General features: G+C 43.0%; 1 protein-coding gene across 1 annotated transcript; it reads right to left on the bottom strand.

The window, feature by feature from the left end:
* Positions 1-10,513: 10,513 nt before the first annotated feature.
* On the bottom strand, positions 10,514-11,524 carry LOC115457148 (olfactory receptor 6F1-like). Its single transcript, XM_030186571.1, has one exon. It carries the CDS (start codon positions 11,522-11,524, stop codon positions 10,514-10,516), a length of 1,011 nt encoding a protein of 336 aa, XP_030042431.1.
* Between the last annotated feature and the right edge of the window lie 12,436 nt (positions 11,525-23,960).

The following is a 23,960-nucleotide window of genomic DNA, read 5'->3' as shown; positions in this document are numbered from 1 at the left end:
TTCTTCTATGTTTGTGCAGCGCTGCGTACGCCTTGTAGCGCTATAGAAATGCTAAATAGTAGTAGTAGTAATAGTTAGTGAGAGTGCTCTTGCTAGATCGCAGACAAATCAGTCCGATCGAACATCGCCTATTTTGGGATTTTCAATTTCTACTACAGAATACAGACTCCTAATACAGGGCTTGGTTTCTGGGGGAATGGCCCGGAACGCAGTTCCATCACTTGTCAAGTGTTGTGTTCTGCTCCAGCTCCTCCTTCCCAAGCACTTTGCAGGGAAGAGGTTGAGATTATTCTCCTTAATTCGGGCCTTCCTACCCCCTGCCCAGGCTGTACAGTTTGTCTTTTTTTTGTCTTCCAGTTAAACTCTATATAGCATATAGATTGTTATGCTTGCCAGGAAGTGCAGTATATCAATTTTGGTAAACCAAAATCCATTTGGGGGTGGGGGGAAAAGGCAAGAAAGGAAATGTTTTCATCCCTTTTAAAAATAAATATTTTTGGGAGGGTTATGCATTAATCTGGCAACTTGTGTAAAATTGCCATGCCAATAAAGTTATTTGGATGTATATTAAAGATGAGGGGAGGGGCTTGCATTGCCATTATTAGAAACAATTTCTGTTTCAAAATTCAGATCTGTAGGGGGATGTGTTATTTAGAGTTCAGACATTAAATATGTAAAGCTTAAGAAAACATTTTTCCCCACTGTACTGTTAATTTGGGAGATGAATGGTTTATTCACAGTTATTTGAATGAGGGTTTGCAATTTACTTCTCACTGGTCTTCCGCTCAATCATCTTTCTCCTCTCCAATCTGTCCAGAATTCTGCAGCTCGACTTATTTTCCGCCAGAATCGCTATGCCCACACTAGCCCACTTCTCAAATCTCTTCACTGGCTCCCTGTCTGCTTCCGCATACAGTTCAAACTTCTCTTACGGACCTTTAAATGCATCCACTCTATGACCCCTCATTATCTCTCATCTCTCCCTACATTCCTCCCCGTGAACTCCGCTCTCTGAGCAAGTCTCTCTTGTCGTCCCCCTTCTCCTCCACCGTTAATTCCAGACTTCGTTCCTTTTATCTTGCTGCACCTTATGCCTGGAACCGTCTTCCCGAGCCCATACGTCTAGCTCCATCTCTACCTGTTTTTAAATCTATGCTGAAGGCTCACCTTTTCACTGCTGCCTTTGGCTCCTAGCCGCTACTCATTTGTCCTCCTCCTCCCCTGTTCCTCTTTACCTTGTAATTCCCTTGCTCGTAATGTTTTGTCTGTCTGTTTTACCTAGATTGTAAGCTCTTTGAGCAGGGACTGTCTCTCTACGTCAAATGTTCAGCGCTGCGTGCGTCTGGTAGCGCTATATAAATGCTATTAGTATGTAGGCCTTCTGGCCGAAACACAACATTGTGTCGAGTCATTTTATTGGTTAATAAACTTTATTTTATTTTCACAACCGCTGTGGTCCAGACTTCGGGAATCCAGGTTTCCATTCCCACTTCCTTTTGCTATTTGAGTTTCTCCATGGGACTTCTTGAGTTCTCCACGTCTGTGGATTCTCTTTTGGTTATGCTGGTATTAACACAATCTGGGTGCCAGATCCCATTACAGTATGGGTTCTCACCATGTGTCCCCAAGTGCCACATTGTAGAATTGTTCCCTAACTGTGCATGTTTACTGAGACATACCACCTCTGACTATCTCACTATCCCTATTGCTAAAGAACCCAACATGCTCCTGTCGGGACAAAATCATCAAACCCCAACCTTTATGGTTTTCTTTAGCTCTACCAAACTGTGCCGTAAAGTCCTATGAATCATCACCAACTTTCTTCAAATTCCCGTCCAGAAATCCTACTTTTCTGACTAATTTGCCAACTCTCACCTCTTATCCCCCCCTAAATTTGAATACCCTAGGTGTGATTGACTGCACTGAGGTTCCTTAGATGCTCTGAAGTATCTGAAATGATAAGAGCAATGACAGCAAATATGTAATAAAAAAAAAATAATCACCCTTCGTGTTGTTGTTCTGATAAATTTCTCTCTCGTATGGTGGAGGATGACGCGGCGGCACGGATATATTCATTCAATGGCTGTCTGATGTTCTGTGCTCTTCCACATTTTGGATGAGTAAAATCATTCTCTGCACATTTAAACTCTAAAATCACCCTTGGGAGGTGATTGAACTTTGAGAACTATGCTTGAGGCGTTCACACACAGGAGACCGACTGTATTATTTTGATAGAAAGTTAAGTTCTGTAATTGATTTTGTTTTCTTCAAACTATAAGACAGAAGAGACTAAACACAGCTAGCAGGTAAAGAACATATCACTCACCCCTCAATATTCAAAGCTATTTAACCAGACAGACATGGTCACAGGCATAAACAGGACCGCCTAAAATAGCTGCCCTGTCTTTATATGCTAACCCATGGCCAGTTAAGTCTGAATATTGACTTTTCTGAGAACCTTCCTGAACCCTTACGCCAAGCCCCCTCCCTGCCCGTCTTCAAGTCTTTGCTTAAAGCCCACCTCTTCAATGCTGCCTTCGGCACCTAACCCTTACCGTTCAGTGAATCCAGACTGCCCCAATATGACTGCCCCTATCGGACCGACCGTTCACTTGTCTATTAGATTGTAAGCTCTTTGAGCAGGGACTGTCTCTCTTTGTTAAATTGTACAGCGCTGCGTAACCCTAGTAGCGCTTTAGAAATGTTAAGTAGTAGTAGTAGTATTACATATAGCAGTGATTTAACCAGAGCTGAGATTGTGATGTCATAATGCCTCATTCCACCAATGCCTAAGAGCCAGCCTCATCAGTGATGTCATAATGGCTTGATTGTCCTATATTTGTCTCACTCTTATCTATTAGATTGTAAGCTCTTTGAGCAGGGACTGTCTCTCTTTGTTAAATTGTACAGCGCTGCGTAACCCTAGTAGCGCTCTAGAAATGTTAAGTAGTAGTAGTAGTAGTATTACATATAGCAGTGATTTAACCAGAGCTGAGATTGTGATGTCATAATGCCTCATTCCACCAATGCCTAAGAGCCAACCTCATCAGTGATGTCACAATGGCTTGATTGTCCAATATTTGTCTCACTCTTATCTATTAGATTGTAAGCTCTTTGAGCAGGGACTGTCTCTCTTTGTTAAATTGTACAGCGCTGCGTAACCCTAGTAGCGCTCTAGAAATGTTAAGTAGTAGTAGTAGTATTACATATAGCAGTGATTTAACCAGAGCTGAGATTGTGATGTCATAATGCCTCATTCCACCAATGCCTAAGAGCCAACCTCATCAGTGATGTCACAATGGCTTGATTGGCCTATACTTGGCCCACTTCCCCCCTTAGTGTGAAGAGTTTCAGTCTCTGGTATCCAGAGCTGAGATTGTGATGTCATAATGCCTCATTCCACCAATGCCTAAGAGCCAACCTCATCAGTGATGTCACAATGGCTTGATTTGCCTATACTTGGCCCACTTCCCCCCTTAGTGTGAAGAGTTTCAGTCTCTGGTATCCCGAGCTGAGATTGTGATGTCATAATGCCTCATTCCACCAATGCCTAAGAGCCAACCTCATCAGTGATGTCACAATGGCTTGATTGTCCTATATTTGTCTCACTCTTATCTATTAGATTGTAAGCTCTTTGAGCAGGGACTGTCTCTCTTTGTTAAATTGTACAGCGCTGCGTAACCCTAGTAGCGCTCTAGAAATGTTAAGTAGTAGTAGTAGTAGTAGTAATGCACTATCCAGCTTTTAAAAATACTGGTAATTTACAGCCTCTTTCACTAAGGCTCACTAGCGATTTTAGCGCGCACTAATACATGAAGAGCACAGGTACAAATCAAAGTAGGGTGTACACAAAAAGTAGCACACATGAGTTGTCTTGTTGGGCAGACTGGATGGACCGTGCAGGTCTTTTTTCTGCCGTCATCTACTATATGTTACATGAGTATTGTCATACTGGGACAGAGTGAAGGTCCGTCAAGCCCAGCATCCTTTTCCAATTAAGGTCACAAGTACCTGGCAAGATCCCCAAAACAGTACAATACACTTTATACTGTTTATCCTAGAAATAAGCAGTGGATTTTTCCCAAGTCCATTTTAATAATGGTCTATGGACTTTTCCTTTAGAAAGCCATCCAAACCTTTTTTAAAGCCTGTTTTTGCTACATTCACTGCCAACAAATTCTAGAGTTTAATTACATGTTGAGTGAAGAAATCTTTTCTCTGATTCGTTTGAAATTTACTACTTTCTAGCTTTATTGCGTGCCCTCCCTAGTCCTAGTATTTTTAGAGAGAGAGAAAAAAACAAGTGATTCACGTCAACCCGTTCCAATCCACTCATTATTTTATAGACCTCTATTATATCTCCCCCAACCGTGTTTTCTCCAAGCTGAAGAGACCTAGAGGGGCATAACTGAATGCAGCCGGCCATCTCAGAGAACGACGCCGCGATGGGGCAGGACGAACCGTATTATCGAGATGGGTGGCCTGTGGCCATCTTTCATTTCGATAATACGGTTGGGGCCGGTTTGAGACGGCCAGCATCGATTTTCAGCGATAATGGAAACCGAAACCAGCCATCTGAAACCCAGCCAAATCCAAGGCATTTGGTCGTGGGAGGAGCCAGGATTTGTAGTGCACTGATCCCTCTCACATGCCAGGACACCAACCGGGCAACCTAGAGGGCACTTCAGTGGACTTCACAAATTGCTCCCAGGTTCATAGCTCCCTTATCTTGAGTACTGAGCCCCCTAACCCCCCCCCCCCCCCCCCCCCCAAACCCCACTGCCCTGCTCCAGGGACCTGCATACTGCTGTCATGGAGCTGGTGTTACGTCTGTGCTTTCCTCACCCTCTGGTGGCCAGAACAGGTGGCTGCTATGGACCATCACCCATTCCAGATTTTAGCTGAGTCCAGTCCGGATCTTCCAGGCTGCCAGGTTTGCTTGCTTGGATTGAGCGTACACAGCCACCATAGCTTCCTGGTGATTGCTGCAGCTGAGTCTTACCTGTCTGGGCTTATTAGCCATTTTGAAACTCTCTGGCTTTGCCTTTGCATTGCTTCTTAGGCCCTGGTATGTGGGTGCTTGTGCACTTTTGCCTGAGAGACTTTGTCTGGACCTGATTCTGTTTCTGCTGGTTTCCTGCCTTTTGAATCTTGCCTGGACTTGGACTTAGACTTTGCTTGCCGCCTGCCTTTGGAACTTTTGCCTGGATCTGACTTTGCTTTTGCTCGCTGCCTGCCTTTTGAACTTCTGCCTGGACCTGACTTTGCTTTTGTTTGCCGCCTGCCTTTTGACCCTTTGCCTGGACCTGGACTTTGCTTTGCTTGCCACCTCCCTTTTGAACCTTTGCCTGGACCTGTCTTCTGCTTGCTGGCTGACTGCCTAGAGACCTAGCCTGGATTTGCTGGTACGTCTGTTCTGCCTTGCTTCTGGTGTGGGGTGGTTTTTCCTGCCACTGCCACTCCTCGGCAGTGGCCCAAGGGCTCACAAACCCAGTTTCCTGCTGTGAAAGCGTGACAGCTGGGTATGACATTTGAGGCTGGCATAGAGGCTGGCAAAAAATGTTTTAAAGTTTTTTTTTTTTTTTAGGGTGGGAGGGGGTTGGTAACCACTGGGGGAATAAGGGGAGGTCATCCCCGATTCCCTGCGGTGGTCATCTGGTCAGTTGGGGTACCTTTCTGAGGCTTGGTCGTGAATAAAAAGGGACCAAGCGAAGCCAACAAAATGCTCGTCATCGCTGTTTTTTTTCCATTATGGACTGAAGTCGCCCATCTGTTAACCACGACCATGCCCACCCATGTCCCGCCTTCGCTACGCCGCTGACAGACTGCAGTTGAAACCGGCCAAAATCGGCTTTCGATTATACCGATTTGGCTGGTTCTGAGAGATGTCCGGCCATCTCCCGATTTGTGTCGGAAGATGGCCGGCCTTCTCTTTTGAAAATGAGCTGGCTAGTCACTTTAGGCTTTCCTAAATGTTAACGACATCCATAGGAATATATGGACGCCTCTAACATTTAGTGTACCCTAAATGTTAGTTCACGCTAAAAATCCTTGCATGCCTTAGTAAAAGACCCCCTCAATGCCAAAGCCTGCACAGAGTCTGGCATTGAATTCCCAGTTTTAGCGCCGTGGCAGACAAAAAAAAAAATGCTGTTCACTGCTGCCTGAATATCAGGTGGAAGAAAGAACAAGATGGTAGTTTAGCACATAAACTTTGGAATTCACTGATCCAATGAACTTTGTTTTTTTTTTTATTTTTTTTATTTGCATTTCGAAAATACATCAAAGACAAAAATGCACTTTGAGAAGACATTCAGAAAACATGTCAAAAGGAAAATACAATCTCAAACGTCAGAAAATAAAGTCTTAATCATAGTCCACAGAAGGAGGGGAATCCAAGACTAAAAAGTCCACGGAAAGAGGGAAAATAAGGGTCCCGCTATGAAAGGGTTACGGTGGTGCAATGGGCTTGCCACGCAGTAACCTGGAGCTACAGCCGGCCCCACGAGGCCGCTGGTGGTAGTTCTGGCAAAGCTTTCAGATACTTTGCAGATTCCAAGGCACAATTTTGTTATTATGTTTTTGTCACTGGTCTCGCTCGGTGCAAGATGATTTGCATAAAGCAAATAATTTTATTTTTTGATTTTCATTTTTTTCATTTTTTAACATAATTGTATGATGACATTATGCACATGTATATGTATAGATAATTGTCTCTTATTCTAATTATACTTTTGGAAGTATATACATTTTTTATTCACGCACACAAATATCGTCATGCAAAATATTTATGTATATATTCTTTGCTATTCCCAATACAAATATATATTTTTATACGTTTTTAAAAAAATATTTATTTTCATTTAAGGTTATGTTAAAATACATTTTTTAATGTCTTAATATTCCTGTTCTTTTTGTCCTCTTTGTCATTTTATATATTGTTTCAAACTGTAAATATATATATATATATATAGTGATAGAGCTAAGCACAGTGATTCCAGCCAAGGGCGGGCGGGTCCTGAACTACCTTACCCAGAGTTCCCCAGGAGGCTGAAGGGATGCAGCTCGGGAAAAGGGATGCCATTGAAGCCAGTCACCAGCAGGGGGCCACTGAAAGATGAAGCACAATTCCCGGGTATGCAATCGGTACAAGATACCTCCCAGCTGTGAGAGGGGAGGGGAGCTTGAGTCCCTGAGAATGGTGAGCAGTGAGCAGAGAGAAGGAGGGAGCAGAGCCCATGGACTGTATAGAGAAAGGGAGAGAGTTCCCCAGTGAATGGCCCTGCTCAGAGGATCTGTCCCATATGGGCTGGGAGGCAAACACCTAAAAGGTAACCTTTTCAGCACTGGAGGGCAGAGGGTGGGTGGTCACAGAGGTTAATGCTGTGAAGAGGGTGGTGCTCTGCTAGTCCTGCAGTGTGCAGGACCATTACAGTGTTTTGGTGAGAGACTGAGAGACTTGACTTTGAACTTTTGCATTAGAGTTTGATGAAATAAGTGAACTGAACACTTTGGCTTATAGTTTTTCCTTTTTCTGGAGGGGGTGGGTTGCACTTCAGCTGACTGGTGGAACTGCGCTGAGCTGAAGTGATGAACTGAGTAGGTTTTTTTTTCCCTTTCTTTACAATTGAACTAAGCCAGCCAGCACCTTGCTCAGGGGGGAGCTGGTAACCCAGGAGGTTGGAGGGTTTTTTTTTTTCTCCTTTTTGTGGATTTTGCTTTACAACCCAGTTGGATTTTCAGTGTGGTGTTGAACTGGATCTGGAAGTGAGAGCTGTGATGCTTAACCTGATCTGGAGGGAAGCCTGGGACTGCTAGAAACCATAACATAGGCAACCGAGACCCCTCGGGCCCACCGTTCTTCTCTTTACCCCCATGACCCCCAATAAAGACTTCACACATAGTATTTCTTTAAGTGGCACAACTAGGCCGCAGCTTTATTTCAAATACAAACATATCTTAACCCTGGGCATACCCAAGCCGCTTCAGCCTCTGGCTCAATAACCCCCAAGCCAAGTCCGCTGCACTAGCAAGACTGGCTAAGCTTATACAGAGCCCCCCGCCGCACAGCAAGGGGGCCGTACCGTAATCGCAGCTGCTAGCTGCCTATTTAACCCCATCCGGCTTGGGTACCCCGCAAAAGCTGCGACAATTTATACATTTGTACATCATGGCCGGTATTTTTTTTTTTTTTTTCTTGGGGAGGGCGGGCTGGGTGCCGTCCGCTGCCCTGGCCACCGAAGAGGCCGTTCCAACCCTCTTCCGGGGCTTTTAACCCCTTTTGGGTAGCCCCTCCTATGGCCAGCAGGGAGCCATGAGCGTCGGGGTCCTGCCTCTTCCCCCGCCTCGCTCGCTCCCGGCTGGCCTAATAGCGCATGCCCGTCGGGGCACGGCGCCATGTTATTTTTGACTCCGTGCACCCTACGGGGCACTGCGCCTTGCTTTTCCCTGACCTGTGAGCTGAAGGAAGGACTTCACAATATATATATTTTTGTAGACTCCTGATGCAAGCCTAGCGGCCGAAACACAGCATTTGTGTCGAGTCTTTTGATTTAATAAACGTTTGTTTCTTGAAGAATCCATCTTTCCAGTTTTTGGTTTCCGTGGTCAAACAACCCACTTTTTCTTCTACTTCATGCATGCGCCATTTCCGGTACGCCTTTGACTTTTTACCATGGCGCTAACCTGGTAGTAATTGGGCAGTGCGTGGTTACCACTGGGTTACTACAGGAGCCCTTACTGCCACCTTGGCATGGTCACAAACACACGCTGATGCTAGTGCAGACTCCCCCTTTGCTGCAGCTTCGTAAAAGGAACCCCTAGTAAATGACCTTGTTCATGAGAACAATTAAACTTGGTAATGGTCAGGGCCATAGAATCAAGAAAATCCTGCTGCATTGTATCTATTCTCCATATGTACATTTATATCCACAACCAGTAAGCTATCATAATAACCAATAGAAACTTTTACCATAAAATCATTTTAAATATAGAAACATGACGGCAGATAAAGGCCTTATGACCCATCCAGTCTGCCCATCCTCTGCATAAAGCATAAAGGAATCCTGTGCAGAAGGAATGGATCCTCAGGAGCTTAGTCAAGTTCGGGAGGCGGGGCTGGTGGTTGGGAGGCGGGGATTGTGCTGGACAGACTTGTACGGTCTGTGCCAGAGCCGGTGGTGGGAGGCAGGGATAGTGCTAGGCAGACTTATACGGTCTGTGCCAGAGCCGGTGGTTGGGAGGCGGGGATAGTGCTGGGCAGACTTATACGGTCTGTGCCCTGAAGAGCACAGGTACAAATCAAAGTAGGGTATACACAAAAAGTAGCACACATGAGTTGTTGGGCAGACTGGACGGACCGTGCATGTCTTTTTTCTGCCGTCATCTACTATGTTACCATGTTTCTTTGCATTTGAGTTGATCAATCCACCAGACTGAACCTGTCAGTAGAATTCCTGACATAAATCTTGTAATGTCTCCCCATTGAAACAAGTACAGGAATTAATTCCACATTTTGAGAAAGGACTGATCTAAGCAGTCCAGAAAAAAATTAAGTATAAAATAAAATACAACTTAAAAGGGAAAATCCTAACCACTGATGAAATAACCAACTTTCGTAAATCTCTGAAGACATATCTCTTCAACAAGGCCTACAAAGAAAACCTATAGCCTTACTAAATGACTTTGCCGACCCAACCCAGTTAAGAAAGTCTACCTTCTATACTTGCCTACCTATCCTGATCCACCTACCTCTTTTCTTTTTTCCCCTTATTTAACCTTTGTACATCACTAATTGTATCTGATGCCATAACAGGACTCTGTAAGCCACATGAATAAAAACAAAATAGCACTTATTGAGTTCAAAAATAAACTACAAGAGCTACAGCTGACTTCTTAAATACCAAGCCACTTAAACAGAACTTTAGTATACATAAAGATAATTTATCAACTTAAGATAACCCCAGTCCTTCACAAGTTGATGCGCAAAGGTGAGTACTAAGGGTGCACGCCTTTGACTTGCGCCTTAGGTGACACGCCAAATGGTGGCACACTATTAGACGCCTGGTTCAAATAAGTGCCAGATTGTCAGGAAGTAGGCAAAGCACGCTCCCATGCTCAACTCTCTGATAGATTGGCATCAAGAGCAGCAAACGCAGGAGCAATAAAACAACTGATTACTGCATCCCAGTGAACAGCTATGTCGGAAACTCAGCAGCCTGGTTCAAATAAGCACCGGAGACGACATCAGAAAGTTATATATTTATAGAATACATCTCATTCATGGGTTATCAAGCATAACTATCAGGCACAATACCCTCAGGTTCAGTGCATGCCCAAAACCATGACTGCTATAAATTGTATTGGTCATGAAGGTAGTGGTTGACTCTTCTTGTGTCCTGATTGATGTGTATTTCTTCCAAATCTCCACACCACTGTTGAGCCAGAGAAATCAAGTTTGGCAGCTCTTGTGCTCTTTTGTTCATTTTCTTTCCACTTTTGTCTCTTTCCCTTTTCATGTACTTGCTTTCTCTTTCATTGACTGTGGTCTTTCCTCTTTGCAATACAACCAGTAGCAACATCCTCTGTGCCTTAGGATGCTTCTTCTCACTGTATTTCTGAAGGCAGTTTTTACTTGCTCATTTCGGAAAGTGTAGATGAAGGGATTGAATAAGGGTGTAATCACCGTGTATAACACAGACACTGTTTTATTCAGATCAAAAGACTGGTACGCTGTTGGACCTATATAAATAAGGATGCCCGAACCAAAGAATATTGAAACAATGATAAGGTGAGAAATGCAGGTTGAGAAAGCTTTGTGTCTGCCAGAGACAGAAGGGATTCTCAGTATAGCTGAGATGATGTAAATGTACGATAATAATATTATCGTGCACGAAGTCAGCAATACAGAAGAAGCCACAGTGAATTCCACTAATTTGATCTGATAAGAATCTGTGCAGGATAATTTTATTAAAGGTGAAACATCACAAAAGAAGTGGTTGATTACATTTGAGCCACAGAAATCTACTCTGGTAACCATTAAGACGGGCACAATGGGAATCAGGAAACCCAAAACCCAAGAGCATAAAGCCAGCTTGAAGCAAACTCTGTTGCTCATTATGGTTGCATAATGCAGTGGTTTGCAGATGGCCACAAATCGGTCATAGGCCATCGCAGTGAGGAGGAAATTCTCAGCACAAGCCATGGAAAGAAAGAAATATAACTGTACCATGCAATCAATGAAAGAAATATATTTATGTTCTACCAGAAACCCTTCAAGCATTTTAGGAACAATATTGGTTGTATAAAAGATTTCCAGTAGAGCCAGGTTACTGAGGAAAAAGTACATTGGAGTATGGAGATGAGGTTGTCTTCCAATGACTACAATGATAAGAGTGTTTCCAGATACTGTTACAATGTATATGATTAAGACGATTAGGAAGACTAAACTGTGCATCTGTCGAAGGCTTGGAAACCCCAAGAATGTAAATTCCTTTATAGACGTACCATTCCTTCTTCCAGTCATTTTCACTGGATATTATCTAAAAAAAAAAAAAAACACAAAACATGTAAAAATGCTAAAAAACTTGAAATTTTTAAAAATCATTTATTTACAGTTTTTCATTTTACAAGGGTCACTTGCAAACAGTAATACAGAGATAACTGTACATTAATACAATAGTAGAAGAAAACACAACACGGGCATTCGGCACACACTCAGACATACCATCCCGTGCCCCCCCCCAATACTAGACTGTGCGCCATATCTTTGTTCGATTTGGATTTATTTTGGCCGCAGCCAGGAACATTGAACATTACAAATTAACCGTAATACATTACATCTTCAAATAAACATTTGGCTATATTTCTACCCGGGTACACAGACACAGCTCTTAAACGTAGTTTCATCTTCTGAGCCACAGGTCCGGCCGTCCCAAGCCTCTGTGGCTCCCATTGTCACTTGGGTGCCTCCCGTTGAAAGGAGGCACCTACCACATTTTACAAGGCCATGCTCTAGGCCTCCTGGCCGTCTAAGCTAGGTGACAAGCTGTGCCCACGTTGCTTGCTTATTATAAGGCTGCTAGCTTGCAAGCCCCACATTAATATCAACATTATAACTTTCGCACAACTCATTATGCCGCAGTAGTTACTTCAACACTTGTAACTGTTAGCTGTCAAGCTGCTGTGTACCCATTGCTGTCTGTGCGTAAGCATTGTAGCCTAATGCCTCGCTGCGACAACGGTGCTTCACTTTTGGGTGGGCGGGTGGGACAACGCTGCTCTTCTCCTGCCTCCTGATTCGAAATGCCTCCCTCATGTCCCTCTCACTTCTCACTCCTCCCTCCCCCCCTCCCCTGTCTTCACTGGCCTTCAGCCTGGTTGTGGGTGGCACCCCTTAATGGGTGTGCCTTGTTCTATCTCAACTAGATAAATGGATTATATACCATCTTTCTCTTTCTTAGACCACAAAATAAATAGGGAGAGTGAAACAAGACAAGGAGATCAATTAAACAACAGTAAACAAAGAAAATGTGGTATTAACCTGATTATCCCCAGTTATTTATTTATCTGAATCATTATTCCACATTGATCGTCTGGTTGGCTTCCCCAAACCCAAAATGGTGTATAGTCTATCGACCTCGTTGGAAACATACTTATTGTCCAATATTAGTGGAAGTAATACACCTAATTTCGTTTTTTTTCCCTTTTAAAACTAGAAATTATTCAACAATACAAACATTTGTTATTATTTATTATTTTATTTGTTGCATTTGTATCTCACATTTTCCCACCTTTTTGCAGGCTCAATGTGGCTTACAATACATCATGAATAGTGGAATTATGTAAGAAAATATGCATTTAGTATAACAGAAGGATCTTAGGTATCATAGTAATGATAAGACACAATAGTAGTTTAACAAGCAAATATTGTAAGGTAGATAATGATAGAGCATAATAAAGCATGATAGTGCAGGTTAGAGCGTGAGAGTGATAAAACATGATAGTAGTTTACTAAGCAGATATTGTAAGGCTTTTCTGGATGTATGTATAGGAGTTCATTTTTGTTGACCTTTGTGGTATGCCCTGGTAAAGAGATGGGTCTTCAGTAGTTTGCGGAAGTTAGTTAGTTCATAGATCGTTTTTAAGTTGCGCGGCAGTGCGTTCCAGAATTGTGTGCTCAGGTAGAAAAAGGTTGGCGCATGCGTTAATTTGTATTTTAGACCTTTACAGTTAGGGAAGTGAAGATTTAGGAATGTGCGGGATGACTTTTTAGCATTCCTGGGTGGTAAGTCTATCAGGTCTGACATGTAGGTTGTGGCGTCTCCGTGAATGATTTTGTGAACTAAGGTGCATATTTTGAACGTAATGCGTTCTTTGAGTGGAAGCCAGTGCAGCTTTTCTCGCAGGGGTTTAGCACTTTCATATTTTGTTTTACCGAATATGAGTCTGGCTGCAGTGTTCTGAGCATTCTGAAGTTTCTTGATTATTTGCTCTTTGCAGCCATCGTAGAGTGCATTGCAGTAATCTAGATGACTGAATACCATTGATTGTACCAGGTTGCGGAAGACGATCCTTGGGAAGTGTGTTTGTGATTCTTGCCAGTTGCCTGGTGGTCTGTAGAGTAGGATTGCGTTAAGGTGTTCCTGCAGGTTTGGGTGATTTATTCTTACCGAGGCGATTTCAAATTGTGGTAGAATGGATTCAGCTGTGGTTGTGATGGTGAATTTGGATTTGTATATTATGGCTATTCCACCTTCTCTTTTTCCGTTTCTTGTCCAGTGGGTAATCTTGTATCCTGGTGGGCATAAATCTAAGATTATGGGATTTTTGAGGTCGTGGATCCAGGTTTCAGTTATGAATAGGAGGTCAAGATTGTCTGTAGTGATCCAGTCTATTATAATCTCTGTTTTATTTACTACCGATCTGGCGTTTGCGTACCCTATTTGGATTGGATGGTGTTGTTCGGTTTGGATCGTGGATGTGTTAATTTTTATTAGTTGTCTGTCTTCTTGGTGTCTGGTTTTGTTGTTTCCTTTCTTCCCTTTCTGTTGGTTATTTCCGTATGTATTTGTTTTTCCTTTTAGTTGGTTGTTGTTCTTTTGTTCTGGTGAGTTATAAATGGGTTGTCTGTAGGGTTTGTGTATTGTGGGTAGATTTGAATTTCCAATCCAATTCCCACTGATTAAAGTAATCCCAGTTTCACAGGCTTTACTCCTTTTGAATTAATATACTAAGAGGAATCATTTCAGAGGAAAAAACATTAGGAGTCATACCTGGAACTCTGGGAAAACAACAATCTTGATATTAATCATCTGTAATAATATTCATTTTGTCCAAATTTTTTGGGTCTATTATCATCCTCAAAATCCCAACCGTTTCCTACTTCAGTAGAATTTCATTTGCTATATCAACTTTTCACTCTCAAAGGATTCGATCAGACCATCCATGTGGCTCACTAACAAGATCATATCTGAAGCAAAATTATTTACCACCACCGTTAGGTCCTGGAACGCCTTCCAGATGATATTCAATGTAACCTCCACGTGAGCCAAAAACTCCAAGCTGATAACTCTTACGGGCTTAGGAGTGGCCTGGGCCCTGGACCCCCCTGCCGATGACCCTCTCGACCCCCCTCCCACCACCAACCCTCCATCGCAGTCTCCGTCAGCTACCTTTGCTGGTGGGGGACCCCAACCACCGCCAGCCGAGGTCCTCTTCTTCCGGCATGGCCGCGTTGCTGGCTGATGTGCAAGGCTTCATTCTGGTGAGTGTGACATCCTGCTCAGAACCAGAATGATGTCTTGCACATCAGCCAGCAACACGACCGCACCATAAGAAGAGGACTTTGGCTGGTGGGGGTTGGGGTCCCCTGCCAGCATAGGTATCTGATGGTGACAGTGGCGGCGGGAAGGGGGGTTGATAGGGTTGGCGCCGAGGGGGTCAAAGTTTGAGGCGGTGGCGGGGAGGGTCAAAAATGGTGGGGGGGGCAGTGGCGGCACTGGGGGGGGGGCTAAAATGTGCCCCCTCACCTCGGGCTCTGGACCCCCCTCCCACTGAAGTCTGGCTAGACGCCTGGTATACACCGAAGCTACAAAAATTGAAATATTTTTGCAGTGCCATAAATGGCACGTGCTGGGGGAGGGAACTGCCACCAGGCCGCTGAATTAGCCCAGCAGTACTTCCCTTTTAGCGAGCGGTAAGCCCGCGTTGGGCTTACAACCACTTTGTAAAAGGGCCTCTAACTGATTAGTACAGAATTACCCACTCTACACTCCCAGACATGCGGTTTGCATGCACAGATCAGGACATTACAGTAGGACGGCGGAGAGTGTCGCTCATCCTATGTACCACTGGTTAGCTAAAGGACCCCTTAGAGAGGTCTGAAATTGCTTGGGTTCTTTGCAAGTGAGTAAGGGCTGAAGTATCTCTGTGATAACTTTTATTGCCATTCTTCCGATTGATTTGGTCATGCTGAACCTAGTAGAGGCCCAACAAATTTCTTTTTTATTTATGAAATGTGCAAATTTGAAAAGCAACTCAGTGATGGCTCTCTTTTTTTGAAAATATCTTTGATCAGTATTCAAAGCTGGTTATTCAGTCACTGGTGGCAGTTTTTTTTTTTGTTGTTGTTACATTTGTACCCTTTGCTTTCCCACTCATGGCAGGCTCAATGCGGCTTACATGGGGCAATGGAGGGTTAAGTGACTTGCCCAGAGTCACAAGGAGCTGCCTGTGCCTGAAGTGGGAATCAAACTCAGTTCCCCAGGACCAAAGTCCACCACCCTAACCACTAGGCCACTCCTCCACTGTTGCTACTATTTGAGATTCTACATGGAATGTTGCTATTCCACTAGAAGTCGGCCCTTGCAGATCAGCAATGTGGCCGCGCAGGCTTCTGCTTCTGTGAGTCTGACGTCCTGCACGTACGTGCAGGACGTCAGACTCGCAGAAACAGAAGCCTGCGCAGCCTTCTACATGGAATGTTGCTAGTGGAATAGCAACATTCCATGTAGAATCTCCAACAGTAGCAACATTCCATGTAGAATCTCCAACAGTATCTATTTTATTTTTGTTACATTTGTACCCTGCGCTTTCCCACTCATGGCAGGCTCAATGCGGCTTACATGGGGCAATGGAGGGTTAAGTGACTTGCCCAGAGTCACAAGGAGCTGCGTGTGCCTGAAGTGGAAAAAGAACTCAGTTCCCCAGAACCAAAGTCCACCACCCTAACCACTACGCCACTCCTCCACTCCACTACTTAACTGGCTTATCCATAAAATTGTGACCTTACCCAAATGCATTGGGCCAAAAATATGACAGGATGTCCCTGTACTATTCTTCTAAAAAAAGAGGCAGTGGCAGAGTGGAGCAAGGTTCGGCCACAAAATTATCCAGATAGGATGTTTAGCTGCTATTCAGATAACGTATACATTTAGTTTAGGCCTGACAAGTAGAAGGCCTAACCTAAATGTTAATACTGATACAGTGACCACACAAAACAGGCAATATTATAACTGGATACCTCTATTTAGGTTTATAACTGTGGATTCATTATCCAATTAAATAAAATTGTGCATTGCAATTTTTGATGACTGTTATAGATCAAAGGGGATAACTTACAGAAAACTGTAAGTTACACGTGCCCCTGCTACATTTTAGGTGCCTTCAGTTACACCAGGTTTACAAAATAATGAGTGGGGTTGAGCGGACAGATGTGAAGCGTTTGTTTACACTTTCTAACAATAATAGAACCAGGGGACACAAGATGAAATTAGAATGTGGTAGGTTTAAAACAAATCGGAGAAAGGTTTTCTTTACTCAGCGCGTAGTTAGACTCTGGAACTCATTGCCGGAGAAGGTAGTGACGGCAACTGGCCTTGCTGAGTTTAAAGGGGGTTTGGATAAATTCCTTAAAGAAAAGTCCATTGATCGTTATTAAATTTGGGGTTTTTGCCAGGTTCTTGGGGCCTGGATTGGCCGCTGTCGGAGACAGAGTGCTGGGCTTGATGGACATTTGGTCTTTTCCCAGCGTGGCGGTGCTTATGTTGTTATGTACTTATGTAATGTTGGCTTATGCTAGTATATAATGTAATCAAGGTGCCCAGCAGGGACAGACTGACAGTGAATTTGGCCCTCGGGCAGTAAAGTTCGTTGGGTCCCTCCCCCCGACCGCTGTCTCCCCATCCCATACACTAAAGTTCCCCGAGCCTCAGTGGGCCCTTCCCAGTCATAAGCATCGCCATACTGGGTCGGCGTGAAGGTCAAGCCCAGTATCCTGTTTCCAACATTGGCCAATCCAGGACACAAGTAACTGACATGATCCCAAAAAGGTAAATAGATTTCATTTACCTTTTTTACCTGGAGGAGTGGCCTAGTGGTTAGGGTGGTGGACTTTGGTCCTGGGGAACTGAGGAACTGAGTTTGATTCCCACTTCAGGCACAGGCAGCTCCTTGTGACTCTGGACAAGTCACTTAACCCTCCATTGCCCCATGTAAGCCGCATTGAGCCTGCCATGAGTGGGAAAGTGCGGGGTACAAATGTAATAAAAATTAAAAATGCTGCGTAACCCAGAAATGAGCAGTGTATTTTCCTCAAGCCCACCTTAATAATGGTTTATGGTCTTTTTTCCAAGAACATGTACAAACCTTTTGGAAACCCTGCTATGCTAATCGCTTTCGCCACATTCTCTGGCAGTGAATTTCAGAGTCTAATCATACATTGAGTGATCCCGTTGTCCATAAATATTCAGAAATAGTTCTAAAGCAGTCTCATTAGCCTTTCATTATCTGGTTGGTTCCAAAACAATTGTAGGGTATAATCATGGCTGGTGCAATGGCATTAGAACCTAGACAAACCAATCACTTTTTAGACCCTTTGGCTAACCTAGCAATTGTTGATCACCATGATATCAAACCCTCTCCCCCAGAGTAATCTGGGTAAATTAACTGTTTGAAGACTGCCACTCTCCCTGCTAATAAAGCGGCCCCTGTTTTTCGGGGGCGTTGAGTGGCTGTCAAAATCTATTGTTTTGCTTTGACTGCAACTGATCTTCAGCACTCCCCCCCACCACCACCACCAGAAGCTACTGCCCAAGGTGACTGACTAGTCCTGCTTAATGGTTGGATTACTATAATCTTAAATAAAAATAATCTAAATGTCTGAAGTATCTTATTTTAAGACTTTGAGGTTTATGGACTAAAATGTGTTTCTTGATTTGTGTTCGCAAGGAACATAGAATTTCTCCTCCCTCTACCTTAATAACTTTCCTTTATTTTATTGTCCACATTATTTAAAATAGGCCCGACACGGCTGCGTTTCGCCCTCCTAATGGGCTGCTTCAGGGGCTAGCATAGAACAACCCAGTGGTGCAGTAAAACCAATTCCACCTGCTGGACTAAATCAACTCCTCTCCTGAGAACCAGCAGCAGCATTTCGCGGTGGAATTGATTTTACTGCACCACTGGGTTGTTCTATGCTAGCCCCTGATGCAGCCCTTTAGGAGGGCGAAAGGCAGCCGTGACGGGCCTATTTTAAATAATATGGTGAATAAATTATTTTTCTCAACATTGCCATTGGCGAGTCGCATCTTTTTTTCTATTCCGTGGATCTTGAGAATCGCCTGCCTATTTGTTTCCTTGGACTATATTTTATTGTGCCATACAAAACATTGAGGGAAAGACTGCAAACATTTGACCAAATATATTGTGGAGTACACTTTGGTTATAGTCATTTAGGCCTTCTTAACGTATATAATGAGTTTTGAAAGGGAAAATTGTACCTGTGAACAACCAATCTCCCGAGTACTTTATTTGCTATGATATATGGAAATATTTTCCTGATACTGTGATTCATGGATAATGATCTTATACTTTATGCTGCTTGGGTCATGGTTTTTTTTTTTTCTCGTTCCTTGTTGCCTTTGCTTTTGTCCCTTCTCTCTCTTATGTCTCGTACACTTCTATCACGGATAATGATGGTACAGTTTACGAAGAAGATATATTTGGGTCCTCTATGACTTGAAAGTTAGATCTTGATAAAATAATATGCAATTCTGTATATCACACACATATATATATAATTCTACTTTACCCTAATTAACGTGAAGTTGAAAACTTACTACATGTAACCTGTTATTAACACTTCGGTACTCACTGTCTATATCCTTTGATTGACAGAAGTCTTAGATCACTTATAGCTGGCAGCTTGATGGTGTGTAGGTTCCAGAATGATACCTGCATTGCTTAATTTTTATCTAGAATCAATAAGCAGATCAGCGAGAAGTTCCCGCCCTCAAACAACACAGTTGATGTCACAGATTAATAGCTCCAGACTTAGAACATAAATAACTCCACTTTACTCAACAGAAACAACAAAAGAATAAAGTAAAAACATCAACTTATATCAGGAGAAAGAGGCCCTATTTCACATTAGAGACACTCAATCTACTCAATCTAAGGAAAACGCAAGATAAATAGTAGCTTCAATTTTTTTCTTCCTGATATAAGAATCCAACAGAGCAAACCAAAGCACAAACGAAGACAATCCCTAGTGCAATCAACCCTATGCTGTTAATGTCTGAGAAACAATGCTTTCTACTAACATATCACCTTGTCTTTTTATACCTGTACTCTCCCTGAAGCTCTTAAGTAGTCACAGATACGTTCTTATTTCCCTGGAATCCTTCTGGGAAACGTCACAGGGGAAGAAATCATTGTACATTATCTTATCTAATAGTGATTTCTACGACTAAGGTGACAGCATAAATAGAACCACAGAAGAATCAGTCCTATTTGTATATGATTCTTCATGACCGGTTAAGTGTTGAATATCCCCTTAACTGGATATGTTTTTTTGCCAGCTCTGTAAACCCAGAAATTCAATGTCGGAGCCCAGATATGGCCTGGCATTGAATTTGCAGGTATAACGCTGGCGATGGTCAACAAAACGTTGATCACTGTTGGCTGAATATCGGGCCCTAAGGGGTCAATTTTCAAATCCATCTAGTCATAGGAACCAACTTTTCAAAATTATTGGGGGTACTAAGCCCAATGAAAATAACCCCTCCCTGGACACATACAAGGAATTTTCTCAATATTGGGGGTGCTCAAGCACCCACAGAGTCGGCTCCAATGCATCTAGTCATCCAATATGGTGTCTAAGTCCGCAGCTATGACAATTCACTGTCACTAACCTGCTATACTGAACTCCTCAAATTCTGGATGAGACTTGAGGCGTAATCAGACTGGGGGTAGTAACTTAGGGACTCTTTTACTAAGCTGCAGTAAACATTGGCCTTAGCATGCCCTTACATAGGTCTTTCCAATACACTTACCCCCCCCCCCCCCTTTTACAAAACCACACAGGGACACTGTCTGGATGTGCCCTCTGTCATAAATCTTGATGCAAACTATGGAAAAGCCTGATGAAAAAAAAATCAGGTCTTCAAGCCCTTAAAGTTTTGAAAATGAATTCTCTTTGCGTGGTTCCAATTGAAAAGAATTCCACAGAGTAGGGTGGGGGGGTCAAGAAACATGGTATATGTTATATGGGTTGGTAGTCTTTATTTTTCAAGGGCGTCTTTTACTAAGGCGTGCTCACATTTTTAGCGTGCGCTAAAAATAGGCACGCACTAAACATTAGAGACGCTAATTGATTCCTATGGGGACTCTAGCGTTTTGCATATGCCCAGTTTTAAAGCGCACTAAAAACATGAGCGCGCATTAGTAAAAGACACCCCAAGTTCCCAGTGAACAAATCCTAGATAATGGTATGATTCTGTGCTACATATATTTCAATCATTCATACATGTGCAGTAGACTGTGTTCTGAAGTTGTTCATTCCTCTTATTGCATTCATTCAGGTTTTGTTTCCAATTCTTATGAATTGCCTTTGTAACTTCTTTAGACTTACCAATTAACTTTATTTGAAAAAAGTAATGTATTTTTTCTTTTCATTTAAAATTGAATCGCACACATTCTGATTTAAAGCTATTTATCCACCAATCATGCAATAGCAGATAAACTAAGAAGCCATTAATTCACAGAATAATCAATTAGGTACATAGAACAAACGCAGCAGTCAGTCAATGATTTATGACATTTGCAATCCTTCATGTGAGCTTCAAATAAAAGATTACAACATGGATTATTAGAGCAGTTCCTGGACTCTAGTGAAGAAAATGGAAGTCAAGTTAAAGGCAAAATAAACCCTGGCACTTTATTCACTATGGGCAGTAAAATCTTTCTTTCTTAAATGTAAGACAGTTTGCAGCCAAACATAGGCATCTAGGTAGTAGACCAGGGATGTCCAAACTCGGCCCTCGCCAGGTCAGGTTTTTCCCAGTAAATATGCATGAGATCTATTTGCATATAACAGAGGAAGTGCATGCAAATGGATGTCATGCATATTTCTTGGGGAAAACCTGAAAGCCCAACTGGATTATGGCCCTCGAGGACTGTGGTTGTACCCCCCTGTAGTAGACTGATGAATTCCTAACTTTGAGCACCTAAGTTAGAAGCTTAGCATTAAAAATCGGACAAAAGCGTCCTACCTCCTATTGGCTAAATTTATGCAAGCTAACCCTCTAATTCTATAAAAGTCACCAAGAATGGGCAAGCATTCCAATTTGCACATGCATTGTAATTGAATTATAAGCAAATTAGCATTAATAATTGGCTTTTTAACAAGCAGTTGTTAGCACTAATTAGATTTCATTATTTAGGCGCGGGTTCCGTGCCTAAATTTTACATGCAAATAATAACAGAGGGCATGGAAATTGGTGGGTCGGGGCAGAATGGAGGTGTTCCCAGCATTTATGTGCATGAGGGAGGATACATATACGTGGGATAAACATAAAGGAATCCTGTTCAGAAGGAAGGGATCCTCAGAAGCTTAGCCGAGATTAGGTGGCAGAGCCAGTGGTGAGAGGCGGGGCTAGTGGTTGGGAGGCGGAGCTAGTGCTGGGCAGACTTCTAGGGTCTGTGCCCTGAAAAAGGCAGATACAAATCAAGGTCAGGTATACACAAAAAGTAGCACATATGAGTTTATCTTGTTGGTCAGACTGGATGGACCGTGCAGGTCTTTCTCTGCCATCATCTACTATGTACCTAATTTAGGTGCATATGCTTGCACTGCATTTCAGTTGAAGCAACTGTCCATGCCTAAATTTAAGCATGATTCCCAGGTGTAAGCATTGTTCTATAAACTGTGCCTAACTTTAAGCGTGGCATATAGAATAACGCTTTTTTCACGGCTGATTTTTTGGCAATATATGTACAATTCACCCTTAAAGGGCCCTTTACTAAACCATGCAAAGCCCTAACACACACTTTAACGTGGAAAAAAAAGGGCCTTTTATTGCATGCAAATCGTGTGCTTTTTACTTTTTACGTACGTAAATTTTGGGAGGGGGTGTGGCATGGACGTGGAAGCATTATCTAGCGAGTGCGCTCTGATTAGAATACACTAATATGGATTTAATGGGGGAACATATAACACCTTCTAATTAGGTAGAAGGCACTAAGGACCCAATTCTATATATGGCACTTAGAATCTCGTTGGGTCCGGTAGTGGCACCTAGGCGTATTCTATGAGACACTTCTAAATTAAGACACAGTGTATAGGACTGTATTCCACCAAAAATGAGCATTCAATAGTTTTGCAGATTTCCAATGATGTAAAATTTGCCTTTGAGCAATAGTAAGGACAATGTCTAGCAGCTTGGCTTGTGTCTTTGACAGTTCGAAAGGTTGAGATGCAGATTTGAAGATGATGATGGAATATGACAGGTCATCAACAATGGGTAGGATCTTTTGAATGATGATTCAAACTTTGAATGATGAACCATTTGACGCTCATACATCATATGTAGGAAATATCTGATGAGTTCAGTCCAGAGGCAGCACAGAGGAAAGGTTTGCATCTGAGACAACTAGTTTCAAACCCGGGTCCCTACTTTTACCGCAAAATTGGAAACTTTATTGCCTTTGCTTATGTAATGTTTGAAGGGCTACTGTTGTTATACTTATTATCCGACAACAAGTCAGTCCCATTTACGTTGGATAATCGAGACTTTACTGTACTAGCTTAGAACAGATTTTTCTGGTGTCTAACTTTGGACACCATGCACTGAACTCCCCTTATAAAAGGCAATTCTATAACTGGGTGCTTGCATTTGCCTGCCCCTCGCATGCATTAATGTAAGGATATTAGGATATGGTATACACCCTTTCTGTGGTACAATCAAAGCAGTTTACATTTATTATATGCAGATACATTCTCTGTCCCTAGGGGGCGCACAATCTTTTATACCTGTGGCAAAGGATGGTTAACAGACTTTGTCCAAAGTCACAAGGAAATGCAGTGGGAACTGAACCCAGATTCCTAGAGTTTTAGCCTACTGCACTAACCACTAGACAACTCCTCCAGAATCATGCAAGTGGCATGGAGGCTAATTTTCAAAGCACATAGACTTGCAAAATTACATGGGTTACTATGCAACTTTTTTGCTTATTTTTGGAGAAGGGCGGCCATCTTCCGACACAAATCGGGAGATGGTCGGCTTTCTCCTAAGGCCGGCCAAATCGGTATAATCGAAAGCCGATTTTGGCCGGCTTCAACTGCGTTCCGTCGCGGGGCCGGCAAAAGTACAAGGGGGCGTTTTGGCAGTGTGCAGAAGGCGGGACAGGGGCGTGGTTAACAGACGGCCGCCTGCGGCCGATAATGGGAAAAAGAAGGCCGGCTCTGGCCATCATATAGCTGGCTTGACTTGGTCCATTTATTTTCAGGACCAAGTCTCAAAAAGGTGCCCCAAATGACCAGATGACCACCGGAGGGAATCGGGAATCACCTCCCCGTACTCCCCCAGTGGTCACCAACCCCCTCCCACCATAAAAAAAATTAAAAACATTTTGTTGCCAGCCTCTATGCCAGCCTGAAATGTCATACCCAGCTCCATGAC

The sequence above is a fragment of the Microcaecilia unicolor genome, chromosome 14 (genome assembly GCF_901765095.1).
Source record: "Microcaecilia unicolor chromosome 14, aMicUni1.1, whole genome shotgun sequence".
NCBI classification, from domain to species: domain Eukaryota; kingdom Metazoa; phylum Chordata; class Amphibia; order Gymnophiona; family Siphonopidae; genus Microcaecilia; species Microcaecilia unicolor.
Note: the sequence above shows the minus strand (reverse complement) of the source record. Positions and strands in the feature narration are given on the sequence as shown.

Excerpts from the sequence above, each read along its gene's own strand:
- LOC115457148 (XM_030186571.1), bottom strand. The coding sequence starts at position 11,524 with ATGACTGGAAGAAGGAATGGTACGTCTATAAAGGAATTTACATTCTTG.